The sequence below is a fragment of the Thamnophis sirtalis genome, unplaced genomic scaffold (assembly GCF_051295495.1).
Source record: "Thamnophis sirtalis isolate CommonGarterSnake01/CBP01778 unplaced genomic scaffold, rThaSir2_p1.2 scaffold_4, whole genome shotgun sequence".
In the NCBI taxonomy this organism is placed as follows: domain Eukaryota; kingdom Metazoa; phylum Chordata; class Lepidosauria; order Squamata; family Natricidae; genus Thamnophis; species Thamnophis sirtalis.
Window position 1 is genome coordinate 60,974,798 of NW_028261384.1, and position 13,490 is coordinate 60,988,287.

The following is a 13,490-nucleotide window of genomic DNA, read 5'->3' on the forward strand; positions in this document are numbered from 1 at the left end:
CCTCCTATACAGAATCCTGAATGGTGGGTGATTCTTTTGTTCCTGTCGATGGAACAGCAGATTTTACCATCAAAGCTGGTTATTTGGTGGCTGTCTTGCTCCCTGTTTTTTGAAGGGGAGACTAGGAAGGACCCAAGACAACTTCACACACTTTTGTACTTATGGAGAAGAAGTAATCTTGAAGACTGCAATTTTCAGTAAGGAGCAATCAGAAAGTCAGGTCTTACTCACTATCTCCCATGCTCTTGTGTTCTGTCCCCCCCTTCACGGCTCTTAACACACGGCAAGACAGGCAAACTTAAAAGGACTTTTCTTTATCAGTTCACAGTTCAAACTGGCTTCGAGCCCAAAAAATAACATAAATACAAGTCTTTGACCAGATAACGTAATGAAAACAAATCTTTCTTACGGCAACTCAATTTGAAAACGAAAGCAAAACACTTCTTCCAAAGTCTCTATGAATCAGGGTTACAGACATACAGAGCACTTATCCAAGTGAATCTTACATAAGCCACGACTGATGATCAAACAATGTTGTACAAACCAAGGCACCAATGAAGGAACGTTGATTCCAGTGACTAGGGCGTGGCAGCATCCGTCCTTTTATCTCCAAACTTGCTTCTAACCACCCCAACTGCATAATGAATCTTGTATCCCAAAAAGACTCACAGCAGACATCTGCTGAGTCACAACACTCTTGTAACCTCTTACTTAGATTACTGTACATGTGCTGTCCTTCTGAAAACCATTCAGAAACTTCAACTGGTGCACAATGGAGCTGCACAGATAATAAATGGTGTTGGATACACTGCACAATGTAACACCACTATTTCATGAGGTGCACTGGTAACAGTGTGTTTCCAGGTGCCATTCCAGGTGTTGGTTGCCACCTTAAGGACCTACATGGCTTGGGACTGGGCTACTGTGCAATCGTCTTTATGCCCAACTTGATCCAGCAGATTGGGCATATTGCAGGTCCTGAGAGAACTTCTCCATTGACTTTGCTTATGGAATGCTGCCAGAGAGCATTAGAAACGCATTTTCCTTTTCCCTTCACTACCTTTCTTTGAGGTATGGCTGTTGCCAGATGGAAAAGAGAGCAAGAGGTTGCTTGAGTGGCTAGGCATAGCATGAGCACAGAGAAACTGACAAGACTAGTTGAGAATGCATAGAAGGATTAGGAGACTCATCAAGGAACTTAATACCTTTCCTACCAGTTTCTCCACCTAATTTCTCCTTACAAAACCTTTGCTACCGATAGTAGGAAGGTGACAACCAGCACTGGCAATCATATCAATTCCTTCTGGCTTCCCCATCAATTTGTGGGAAGCTATCAAGATATGAGGATCACATGATTGCAGCTGACTGCAGCAGCAGTGAGGAACAGCAACAAAACATAGGTACTAAAGTGACAACAACTTCCCCAAATTTAATTTGCACTCGCGTCACAGGTTCTAGCATTCTGTAAACTAGGCTATTTGAGTTACTTTGGTTCAATAACTGTTGCTGTATATCTTCAATTTAACCCAACTGAAGGTTAACCCAACTGAAGGTTAAAACTATCAAACAAACATTAGAGTTTTAGTAGTGTATTGACTTATACTTTGTTTGATATAAATAAGCTGTTAGAGGCAAGATTTTCCATAAACTGTGTAAAAGTGATTAAAGTGCAAAAAAAGTTTATGAAACAGTGAGATAATAGTGATAATCTTATTTTTTTTATATATCTGTTATATTTACATCCTGAGGAGGAGATGCTCTGGAAAATTATAACTACATCCTTGTGGGTCCCCTCGGTTTCATACCATAACTTTTTTTTAGATGCACTATATTGAGGAGACTGAAGACTTTGAATAAAAATACCATCCATAAGTCTTTCACTGACTGAGGATTTGAACCTGAGCCTTCTTGAGTCTAAATCCAAGCCATTAAATGCTATGTTACATAATTTTTAAAAAAATCACTTCTACCTCTACTTTTCTTCAGAAATTACAAGCAAAATAGAAGCATCAAGGAGTACAAATGATCATAAAATTAAATAACACATTTTCAAAACAGTCATAAATCTTTAAAATCAGAAAATTATCAATTTAAATTAATTAGTTAACAAAATTAACAACAAAAACTGTTGTTAATTAACAAAAACTGACCATAATCTCAAAAAATACTGTAAAACCTGTAAGGATTTAATTATACTAACATGCTATAATGGATTGCTATAATGGATTTCTATTTGACATCAATAAGTAAGAAAGAAGTTTTATATGACTCTTATAAAGACTTTCTTATTATAGATGCAGAAATACTAGCAATAAAGTTTACATGATGTATTTAAAAAGTACACATTTCTTCAACTATATTAATTAACATCTAATGTTTGTGACAAACAGTTAAGGTTATAAGAGACTCTAAACTCATTTTACATTTTCGTTTAGAATTGATGATCTTTTAATACCAAAATCACGTACTCACCACTGATACTGCTTGAAATCATACTGTCACTATTTTTTACTTCATCGAATTTCATAAATATTGTTTGCAATCTGAAAAATACAAACGAAGTAAGCATTTTGCACTTTTCCCTTCCAAATCCAAATTATTATTTTATATTATAATTTAAGTTAATGTCCACAACTTAAAATTTCATTTTCTATGTTCAAACACCAGGTTTTATAAAAGCCATTCTTACAAACAAAAAGAATTAAATGTAGTACAGTTTAACAAATTATAGTGAAGATAACCTAACCTATTTCTAAAGTAGAATTAAAACCAATTTCATATCAAGAATAATAGTGGACTTTCTTGAACAGAATGCCCACTTCTACAGCCTTACTGTAGGATTAAGGTCAAACCGGCTATTCCAGAGTATTAACTTTCTTCTGCTATAATAATTCTTTGATCATAGAAGTTGCGTGTTTTGCTGCATAAATTAACTTTCTCTTAAGCTTCACTTCATGGACAAATATCTTGACATTTTCTGGTAGAATTTGCCAGTACATTTTGGAATTCACTATTTATTAATGATAGTGTCATCCTGGATGAGCAGTAAATAAGTAGGCCCAAACCATGATATTGCCACCAAATGTTTCACAGATGGGGTAAGGTTCTTTTGGTGGAATACCATATTTGTCTTTTGTCAAACATTTTCATTTAAACAAAAAGTTCTATTTGATTCTAGTTTGGTCTCCTCCATCCACATAACATTGTTCAAATAGCCTTCTAGCTTATCCACATTTTACCAATTACAGATGGGCAGCAATGTTTCTTCAAGAACAGTAGCTTTTTAATTGCACCTCTGCCATATACACTATTATTGTCTGGTGTTCTCATAAACACTTACATTTAGCAAAATTTGGCAAATATACCATATTTTTATAAGATGCTCCGGACTATAAGATGCACCTAGCTTTTGAAAAGGAAAACAAGAAAAAAAAATCTGCCTCTGCCTACCAGCAATTTGCCTCCTTACAGCAAACAGCAAACAGTCTGGTCAGTTTCAGCACAGTCTGATTTAGCACGAGCAGCTGATTGGCACTTGGATCTGCCTCCCAGATTACAGCCTAACAGCTGTTCCAGGCTGCAGGGATCACCACCGCCCATTGGCACCTATCACTGCCTCTGCACACTCCATTTTTGCTTCTGCGTGTCCAATTTTTGGCCTGTACGTACTCCATTTTTGGCCTCCGTGCGTCCTGTTTTTGGCCTCCGCATGCCCCATTTTTGGCCTGTCCCAGGCAGCAGGAATTGCTGCCGCCACCTATTCTCGCCACCTGGAGCGGGTCAAAAATGGGATGCATGGAGGCGGTAATAGGTAGCAGTGGCAATGGATGGTGATGATGGTGGCAATCCCCCCAGCCTGGAACAGCGGTTCCACCACAAAACCGCGGTAGACTAAAGCGCACTCGACGAAAGCGCGTACCTGACGTCATCACAGCGCGACGAAAACATCACACTGCGAGCGGTAAAGTTAAAATTAACGCAAAAACCTTACCCTAACCCCCCCAAACCTAACGCTAAACCTAACCCTTAACCTAATGCTAAACCTAACCCTAAACCTAACCCTTAACCTAACGCTAAACCTAACGCTAATCCTTAACCTAACCCTAAACTTAACCCTAATGCTTAACGTAACCCTAAACCTAACCCTAACCCTTAACCTAACCCTAAACCTAAACCTAACCCTTACCTTTACGTGAATCGGCTTGCTTTAAAAGAGCTTTGATGACGTTAGGTATGCGCTTTAATCGGGCGTGCTTTAGTGGACCGCGGTTTTGTCATGTCACGGGAACAGCTTGTAGGCAGTATTCCAGGAAGCAGATCCAACCGCCAATCAACTGCTCATGCTAAATCAGCCTGTGCTGAAGCTGACCAGGCTATTTGCTGCAAAGAGGCAAATTGCCAGGAGGCAGAAGCCAAAGGGTGGGGGCTGGTGGGTGGGCGGGGCTATGGTAACATTCGCTCTATAAGACACACAGACATTTCCAACCACTTTTTTTGGAGGGGGGTGCGTCTTATACACTGAAATATACAGTATTGTCCAATCATTGCTTTTGGTACCACCAATCTCTACAAATTTAACAAATGTAAAGTAGGGGAAAGGCTAGTTTGCTTTCTATATTCAACCCTGCAGAGAGCATCACACTCTCACTTTTGCATTTTGTATAAAGTCCAGTTCAAAATTAAAAAGGCCAATATATTTGACTTTCAATAAATATTATGTGCAAAAAACTAAATGAAATGTCAGTGGTAAGACAAAATGAAAAATACTGGGAAATATAATTCACTGTTGAGTTTGATCAGGAGATGAATTTTGTTGTGCATATACAGTATATTTCTTTTTTACTCTGAATATGCTCTAGACCTAGTTTGCATATCAAAGCCTTCTCTAAATTTAGGTGATATTGCACAAGGTAGATGCATATAGAATTATAAACTTTTAAGGTAATCCTCAAGTTATGACAGTCCACTTACAATGTTCCCTCTAATTTTTTTTAGTGTGTGCAGAAAAGTATAGTGTTTGAGCGGCACATTTTCATGCCTGAGCACCTGAATTTTTTTTTAGCCATAATTGCCATCAGAGCAGATGTTGGGGAGGGGGGCAAGGAGGAAAAGGGTCTCTTCCCTCTCCCTCAGACCCTCAGGAAGGAAAGGAAGGGGGAAGGAAAGGAAAAAAAAGAAAGGAAATGGGAAAAAGAAAGGAAAGGAAAAGAGAAAGGAAATGGAAGAGAAATTAGGGAAGAAGGAAAGGAAATGGAAAAGAAGAAAGGAAAGATGAAAAATGGAGGGAAAGGGAAGGTAAGGGAAAAGGAAAAAGAAGGGAAAAGGAAATAAGGAAAGGAAAGGAGAAAGGAAAGGAGAAAGGAAAGGAAGATAGAAGGACAGAAAGGGAAAGGAAAGAGTGGAATGGATTGGTACTGCTCAAAAATCAAGATCCCATGGACCCCTTTGGATCAGGCAGTCCAACTCCACACTGCTTCCCTCTCTCCGCAAAGCGAAGGGATCGCAGAAAGGCTGTTGAGCCAGAATGGGGCTTCAGACAACGCAATGCCTGAGAAACCCTGGATGTGCAGAGAAACGCAGGCTACAACCAGCAAATCGCGTTTTCCCAGGAACCAGCGAAGGCCCAGAGGACCAAAGGGAATTCTCCCTTCTGCAGCGTCATCGGTCTCCAGGCAGAGTCTTCCTCACCAGATGGAGGAGAGAGTTCGGTGTAGAGAGAAGGGAGGGAGGGGGAATATTTTCAGTTATATTTTAAGACATTAAAAAACACTGTGCGGCAGTTTGAAACTTCTGCACAGTGTTTTCTTGTTACGTGCGTGGCCCCACAGCTGCGCAGCTTAGAAGGAACATTGTCCACTTAGTAACAGTTCAAAGTTATGACATCACTGCTATAGGAACCTTTCTGCACACAGATAGAATTGTCTGTGAGAATGCAAGATTTCATAGGCCTCCTTTGGTCCCAGCTTAGGCACCGCTGCAGGTGCCCTCTCTGTACTGCTGGGTTTCTGACTTAAATGAATGACTTTGGGGATTGTAGCCCAAAAGCTAGTTTTGGCAGGAGGAGGCGGGGGGATGTGGGTGGGTAATCAGACTGGCAGCTGGAGAACCAAGCCCCTCGTAGCAGCACTGTCTCCAGGGAAAGCCAAGATCTTTATCTCTTTGAGTCTCTAGGCAGTGCAATTGGTGAGGTGTAGCAGAAGAAATGTGGTGCTTGAGCTTGATTTGTCACAGGAGAGATCTAGTGGATAAAAACACAGCCACGGACATTGAGGTTCGCCTGAGGGATGGGCCTTTCATGGGGATCACGATAGCTATGGGGATGCCTGCTCTCTGCTGCCAGAGAGCTCAGCCCATGTTCTAGCAACCAAAGCACCATGTTATGACTCAGATGGTCAAGGCAAGGCATGCCTCTAGAGAGTTCTTTATTTCTCTCAATAAATGTTCCAGTCAATGATCCTCCAATGACTGGTAAGGCTATCCCCACACTACTCTGAAGGCAGCCCCCCTCAGTCCCAACAATACAAAGCCCACAGAGTAGAAGTCTGCTCATGGGACAAGATCCAGGATTCCAAGTACAATCCACAAGGCAGAGTCTGGGCACAAGACAAGGACAAGAAACAGGTCCCAGGCAGAAAATAATTCAAAGGGGTACAGTGAAGTAAAGGCCAAACACAGGCCATAAGAAAAAGGTGGGTCCAAAACAAAATGTTAAGAGCAATCTTCCAAGTGAGGTAAGGCAAACAGCAACAGGCACGAGTTGAAGCCAAGTGTAAGCCAAAGCAAAACAATTGTTCCTGGCAAAGATTAACTCTCCATGGCTTCTCCTTATGTTACTCCCCTCCAGGTGTTTCTTGTGAGGAGGGGTGGGGCAACCTTCTCCTGAGTAGCCTTGCAACCCTCTGGGCTTGCCTATGCTTCACTCTCCTTGCCCTTGAATTAAGTGGAGTAGACAGCAGTTCCTCATCAGAGATCAGCGGCCTATCAGCACCACTGCCAGTTAGTAGCTGATCCTCCAGTGTCTGTGAAGGCAGGCAGCTCTCCGTCTGGTTGACCATCTCCTTCAATGCCTGAAGGGCCTGAGACAGCATCATCCTCAGCCCCTGGCCTGCCTTCTGGGTCAGTTGCAACTCCTCTTCCTCTTCCGAACTGGACTCACCAGAGGCAAGCAAATGCGGAGAGTGTAGGGCTCCCATCAGCTATACTGACCTGGCTCGCTACAAAGGGCTCGGCCATCCCTGGCAACAGTGCTGCTGTGAAGGGCTCTGGCCAGCTGTGGGTGATTACCCACAACCTGCCTCCTCCTCCAGTCAAAACTAGCTTTCAGGTTATAATCCCCAAAGTGACTCATTTGAATAATTACCCAGCATCACACAGATGATGCCTGCGCTGCTGCCCAGGCTGGAACCAAAGGAGGCCTACAGGGATGTGATAGTTCTCACAGACGAGTCCATCTTTTGCAAAAAAGGGGTGCATAAAAATGTGAGATCTAAAAAAAAAAAAAAAGCCCCAGCTTGCCCAGTTCTGAGAAAAATTCATCCGCTTTTCTGCTATGTGGCCCAGTCTGTTTTGGAGCTTTGGAAATCTTCAAAAGGTAAGTGAACAATTGTTAATAGGGAGTTGGTGTGGTGAAGGCCAAAGCAGCCATAGGGACCCCCAGGGGTGGAAAGTGAGCATGAGATACTTCAGTAGATGGGGGAAGGTCTTGAGTGGCTAGAGGCAGCTGAACTAGCCCCCCCACAAAGTCTTCATTATCCCTGCACACTTAATGACCCATACATTTGATTATGTATTGGGGAGAGGAGGGATGGGACTCGTTCATTTAACATGATTCAGTTAACATTATGATCATAATAGGCAGGCTTCATTATAACTGTACTTCGAGAACTACCTATACATTTTCAAACATATAGTACACGTAAACTACAGATTAGCAAGTTTCCCATGTTTCACCATGCAATTTTGTATATTAGAGAACAGGCATACAGGATTAGCACTAGCCAATAGGTTCATATTTCTTAACCTTGAAAACATTCTATATATAGTGTTAATATGAGCTAACAATGTGAAATAACAATCTTTACATTTTACCAGCGAAAATACTAAGGATACACTTAAAAATATCAACAATTTCTGAATAAACTTTGAAGAAAATCCACATAACCCTCCACCCAATGTACCAGATTAATTTCAATGACTATACTGTCGAATAATGTAAGATATAATACAAAGCGTTGAAGATTCAGTGAATTTAAAATAACAGCAAACTTTACTTGTTACAATGTATATCTATTTGCTCTTTCACATACACATACGCACGCACACACTCATCCACAAATACCCATATCCTCAACTAGGCTGAGGGACAGAGACTAGCAAGTCTGAGTCTAGCACACTCAGGGAAAGTACTTAAGAAGGACTCATGTCTTTAAGGAAACTGAATCTGAATCAGACAAAAAAAATTGGGCCTCATCAATATGGGAAATCCTCCACAACGTCCACAGTATTACTTGAACAAATCAAGGACTTCGGGAAATAAATAAAACGGGTCTTCAAGCCCACCTACTCTTTGAATCGTCTTTGGACCCAGACTTGGCAGTGTCTGTACCTCTGGCTAGGACTTGGATAAGTGAGGAGGAGGGCCTGTGCTTGTGCAAAAGCGCAAATAGATATATTGTCAGCGTTCCAGATAACATCCAAAATTAAATCAGAGTCCAAAGCAAAGTACTGCTCAAAGTTCCAATTTATTAAGAGAGCCATGCTGGTACATCTGGGAAAACCTGAATCTGAAGCTTCTCAGTTTTCCCCACCCAAGTTAAAGTTCATGATCTTGCCCTCACACCCACAAGTCCATCACATGGTCCAATCTTTCATTGCCATGCTGGCAGTTCCACACATCCAGTTCCAGTCAGGTGCAGAGGTTTCAAGACATTTTCTGGTGTGCTGGGCATCACTGTCTTGCATGACCCAAGGTCAGTCACATTTTAGCTGTCAGATGGCCTCACATTTGACTCTAGAATACTTTGATAAACTATTATTCATGGTTGACTCAATGATTGCAAGGTGCCCAGTCCTGTAGCTGCAAAACAAGACTAAATCATCATCTCTCCACCACTGTGCTTGACAATTGGTATGAAATGTTTGTGTTTGGTTTTCACCAAATATAGCACTGTGCATTATGGCCAAACATCTTTACTTTGGTCTCATATGTCCAAAGAATTCCAGAAGTCTTGTGATATGTCAGGCACATTTGGTTTGTAACTTTGCAAACCCAAGCCATGCTGCCATGTTCTTTTTATAAAGAAGATGTTTATTCCAACAACTTTTCCAAACAAACCATACTTCATCCTTTTTCTAATTGTCTTATTATGAACTTTAAGATGCTAAGTGATGTTTGTAGAGTCTGAGATGTAACCCTTGGATTTTTTTGAAAATTTTTGAGCATTGCAGAAAAAAATGCCTTGTGAATTTGCTGGGACATTCACGTTCATTCAGTTGGGAAGATTGACGTCTTGAATATTTTTCACGTGAATAATCTTCCTCATTATAAAATGATGGATTTTAAATTCTTTGGAAATAGCCTTTTAACCATTCCCAGATTGATGGGCAGCAACAATTGATTCTCTAAGATCATGTCTGATGTATTTCCTCTTTGGCAGCATGTTAACATACATCTCAATGCTGAACACCAGCAAACTCAAACCTAGTTGTAGTTTAGTTGTAGTTTATTCAATTTGTATGCCACCCTATTCCCGAGGGACTCAGGGCAGCTAACAACCAAGGGGAGAAGGGGATACAAATAGGAAAATAAAAACAAACAAATTAAAATGACAAACAAATTAAAATACACAACAATCGCATCATTCAAGTGGAGCTGGAAATTCATCAGCCCCAGGCCTGCCTGAACAACCAGGTCTTCGTGGCTTTGCGGAAAGCTGGAAGGGTGGTGAGGGTCCGGATCTCAACGGGGAGATCGTTCCAGAGGGCCGGAGCAGCCACAGAGAAGGCCCTCCCCCAGGGAATTGCCAGCCGACACTGGCTGGCAGATGGAATTCGGAGGAGGCCTAGTCTGTGGGATCTAATAGGTCATAGGGAGGTAATTGGCAGGAGGCGGTCTCTCAAATACCCAGGTACAATAGGGCTTTAAAAGTAACGACTAGCACCTTGAAGCGAGTCCGGAGCCCAGTGGGCAGCCAGTGCAGCTCGCGGAGGATAGGTGTAATGTGGGTGTACTGAGGTGCACCCACAATCACTCGCGCGGCTGCATTCTGGACAAGCTGAAGTCTCCGAATACTCTTCAAGGGCAGCCCCATGTACAGCACGTTACAGTAGTCCAGTCTTGAGGTCACAAGGGCGTGAGTGACTGTCTGAAGTGCCTCCCGGTCCAGGTAGGGTCGCAATTGGTGCACCAGGCGAACCTGGGCAAATGCCCCCCTGGTCACAGCCGACAGGTGATGTTCTAAAGTCAGCTGCGGGTCCAGGAGGACTCCCAAATTGCAAACCCTTTCTGAGGGGCGAATAATTTCACTCCCCAGCCTGAGAGATGGAGTAAATGGCCAATTTTTGGGAGGGAGTATCAATAGCCACTCAGCCTTGTCGGGATTGAGTGCAAGCTTGTTCATTCCCATCCAGACCCTGACAGCCTCCAGGCACTGACACATCACTTCTTCACTGGGTTGGCATGGGGTGGACAGATACAGCTGCGTATCGTCCGCATATTGGTGGTATTTTATCCCATGCCGACATATGATCTCACCCAGTGGCTTCATGTAGATATTAAATAGGAGGGGGGACAGGACCGAACCCTGTGGCACCCCATAGTTGAGGGGCCTAGGGGTCGATCTCTGCCCTCCGACCAACACCGACTGCGACCTGCCCGAGAGGTAGGAGGAGAACCACCAAAGGACGGTGCCTCCCATTCCCACCTCCCGCAACCGCCGCAGAAGGATACCATGGTCGATGGTATCGAAGGCCACTGAGAGGTCAAGGAGCACTAGGATAGAGGCATGGCCCCTATCCCTGGCTCTCCAGAGATCATCGATCAGCGCGACCAAAGCAGTTTCTGTGCTGTAGCCAGGCCTGAATCCAAACTGAAAGGAATCCAGATAATCGGTTTCATCCAAGGACCGTCGCAGTTGAAAGGCCACCACTTTCTCAACAACCTTCCCAACAAAGGGGAGGTTGGAAACTGGACGGTAGTTACTCAAGATGGCTGGATCCAAAGACGGCTTCTTCGGGAGGGGTCTCACCACCGCAGCCTTTAGAAGGAGCGGGAAGGATCCCTCCCAGAAAGAGGTGTTAACTATCGTCTGGATCCAGCCACGTGTCACCTCCCTGCTGTTCGCGACCAGCCAGGAGGGGCACGGGTCCAGTATACAAGTGGAGGCACTCACCACTCCCATGGCCTTGTCCACTCCCTCAGGCGTGACAAGTTGAAACTCAATCCATAAATTCCGCTCAAGACCTCTCTTTTGGCGCTTCATCTCCCTGAGTTCCTCAGTAAAAAAAGGGTCCCTCCTAGATCCGCTAACTTTGGCTTTTATAAAATTAGTCACACTTGCTGGTGACCAATTGATCAAGAGCACTAAATTAGCAGCACCTGGCTGCTACTTAGCCTCTTTATTCCTTTGAAAGCAGTAAGAATGTACTTAGTTTTTCACACATGGCTTCTCCATTTTGGAATTGATAACATGATGTACTTTCTTTTTCACATGACTGTACTTTCTTCTGAAATTCTGAAATTGATCTCCATAGTTTTCAATTATTCAAAGTTTACATTTATAATATGAATAGACTTTCTGATTTCTACAACATGAATATGAATACTTTACAATAATATCTGTTAGCCTGGGTCATACAGTCCAGTGGGTTTGACTTAATTTGAGTTGGGATAATAATTAAAAGACAACCCTGGTCTATTCTCCGAAGTAGCATTAGAGTGAAATTCAAGATTTAATTTATTGATTTTTCATTTATTGAATTTCTAGGCTGCCCAATCCTGAAGGACTCCGGGAGGCTTACAGAAATGAAAAATTATTAAAAAGAATTAAAACAATGAGACACAACAAAGTTAAGAAAAAGCACAACATACACCCAATCAGAGAGGGGCCGGACCTCAATCAAGAGGTCAACAGCCCCAGGCCTGCCGGAAAAGCCAGGTTTTAATAGCTTTGCAAAAGGACACGAGAGTATGTAGGACCCGGATCTCTGGGGGCAGCTCATTCCATAGGGCCGGAGCGGCAACAGAGAAGGCCCTACTGCTAGGTGTGGTCAGCCGGCATTGTCCCGCTGAAGGCACCCGGAGAAGGCCCATCCTGTGTGATCTTATTGGTCTAAGGGAGGTATGTGGCAGAAGACGGTCTCGCAGGTATCCAGGTCCTAGGCCATGTAGGGCTTTAAAGGTGATAACCAGCACCTTGAATCGTGCTCGGAGACCGATGGGAAAACAGTGCAACTCGCGGAGGATAGGTGTAGTATGGGTGTACCTTGGTACACCCAAAATTGCTCGCGCGGCTGAATTCTGGACTAATTGTAGTCTCCGAACACTTTTCAGGGGCAGCCCCAAGTAGAGCGCATTACAGTAATCCAGTCTTGAGATGACGAGGGCGTGAGTGACTGTCTGAAGTGCCTCCCGGTCCAAATAGGGCCGCAACTGGTGCAGCAGGCAAACGTGGGCAAAGGCCCCCCTGGTAACAGCCGACAGGTAATGTTCCAAAGTCAGCTGCGGGTCCAGGAGGACCCCCAAGTTGCAGACCCTCTCTGAGGGGAGCAAATTTTCTCCTCCCAGGCTTAAAGACAGACTAGATGGACTGTCCTTAGGGGACAGCATCCACAGTCATTGGGTCTTGTCAGGATTGAGCGCGAGTTTGTTCGCTCCCATCCAGACCCTAACAGCTTCCAGGCACTGGCACATCACTTCCACTGCTTCGCTGAGTTGGCACGAGGTGGACAGATACAACTGAGTGTTGTCCGCGTACTGGTGATATTTAATCCCGTGCCGGCAAATGATCTCATGCAGTGGCTTCATGTAGATGTTAAATAGGAGGGGGGACAGGACCGACATCTGTGGCACCCCATAATTGAGGGGCCTAGAAGTCGACCTCTGTCCTCCGACTAACACCGACTGCGACCTGTCGGAGAGGTAGGAGGAGAACCACCATAAAACAGTGCCTCCCACTCCCACCTCCTCCAGCCGTCGCAGAAGAATACCATGGTCGATGGTATCGAAGGCCACTGAGAGCATATAAATAGTCTTCAATTTATGGGACTGGACATATTTTACTTTATTTATGGTATTAGACTCTTGATTGTTATGTGAAGTGATCCTTAAATAAATGTTGGTCTTACCTGATACATTCTTTCTCTGTGCACTGCGGGAGAATCCAAGCATCGGTTAACTCCTGCCTATTTGCCTAGACTGAGTTAGAAAAAGTCTTGACCACGCCTCCTCTGCTTGACTGAGCTCAGTTTTTTCAATAAAGGTGTAGACGTTC

The 13,490-nt window shown here is 43.5% G+C and overlaps 1 protein-coding gene across 6 annotated transcripts in view; it reads right to left on the reverse strand.

Annotated features, from left to right (window-relative positions):
* Positions 1–13,490, reverse strand: part of CLASP2 (cytoplasmic linker associated protein 2) — a 345,278-nt gene that overhangs the window by 220,844 nt on the left and 110,944 nt on the right. For all 6 annotated transcript variants that reach the window (XM_087713011.1, XM_087713007.1, XM_087713006.1 and 3 more), the window contains exon 7: positions 2,473–2,543. In XM_087713011.1, coding sequence (XP_087569137.1) covers positions 2,473–2,543 — 71 coding nt within the window. The remainder of the gene's footprint in view (positions 1–2,472; positions 2,544–13,490) is intronic.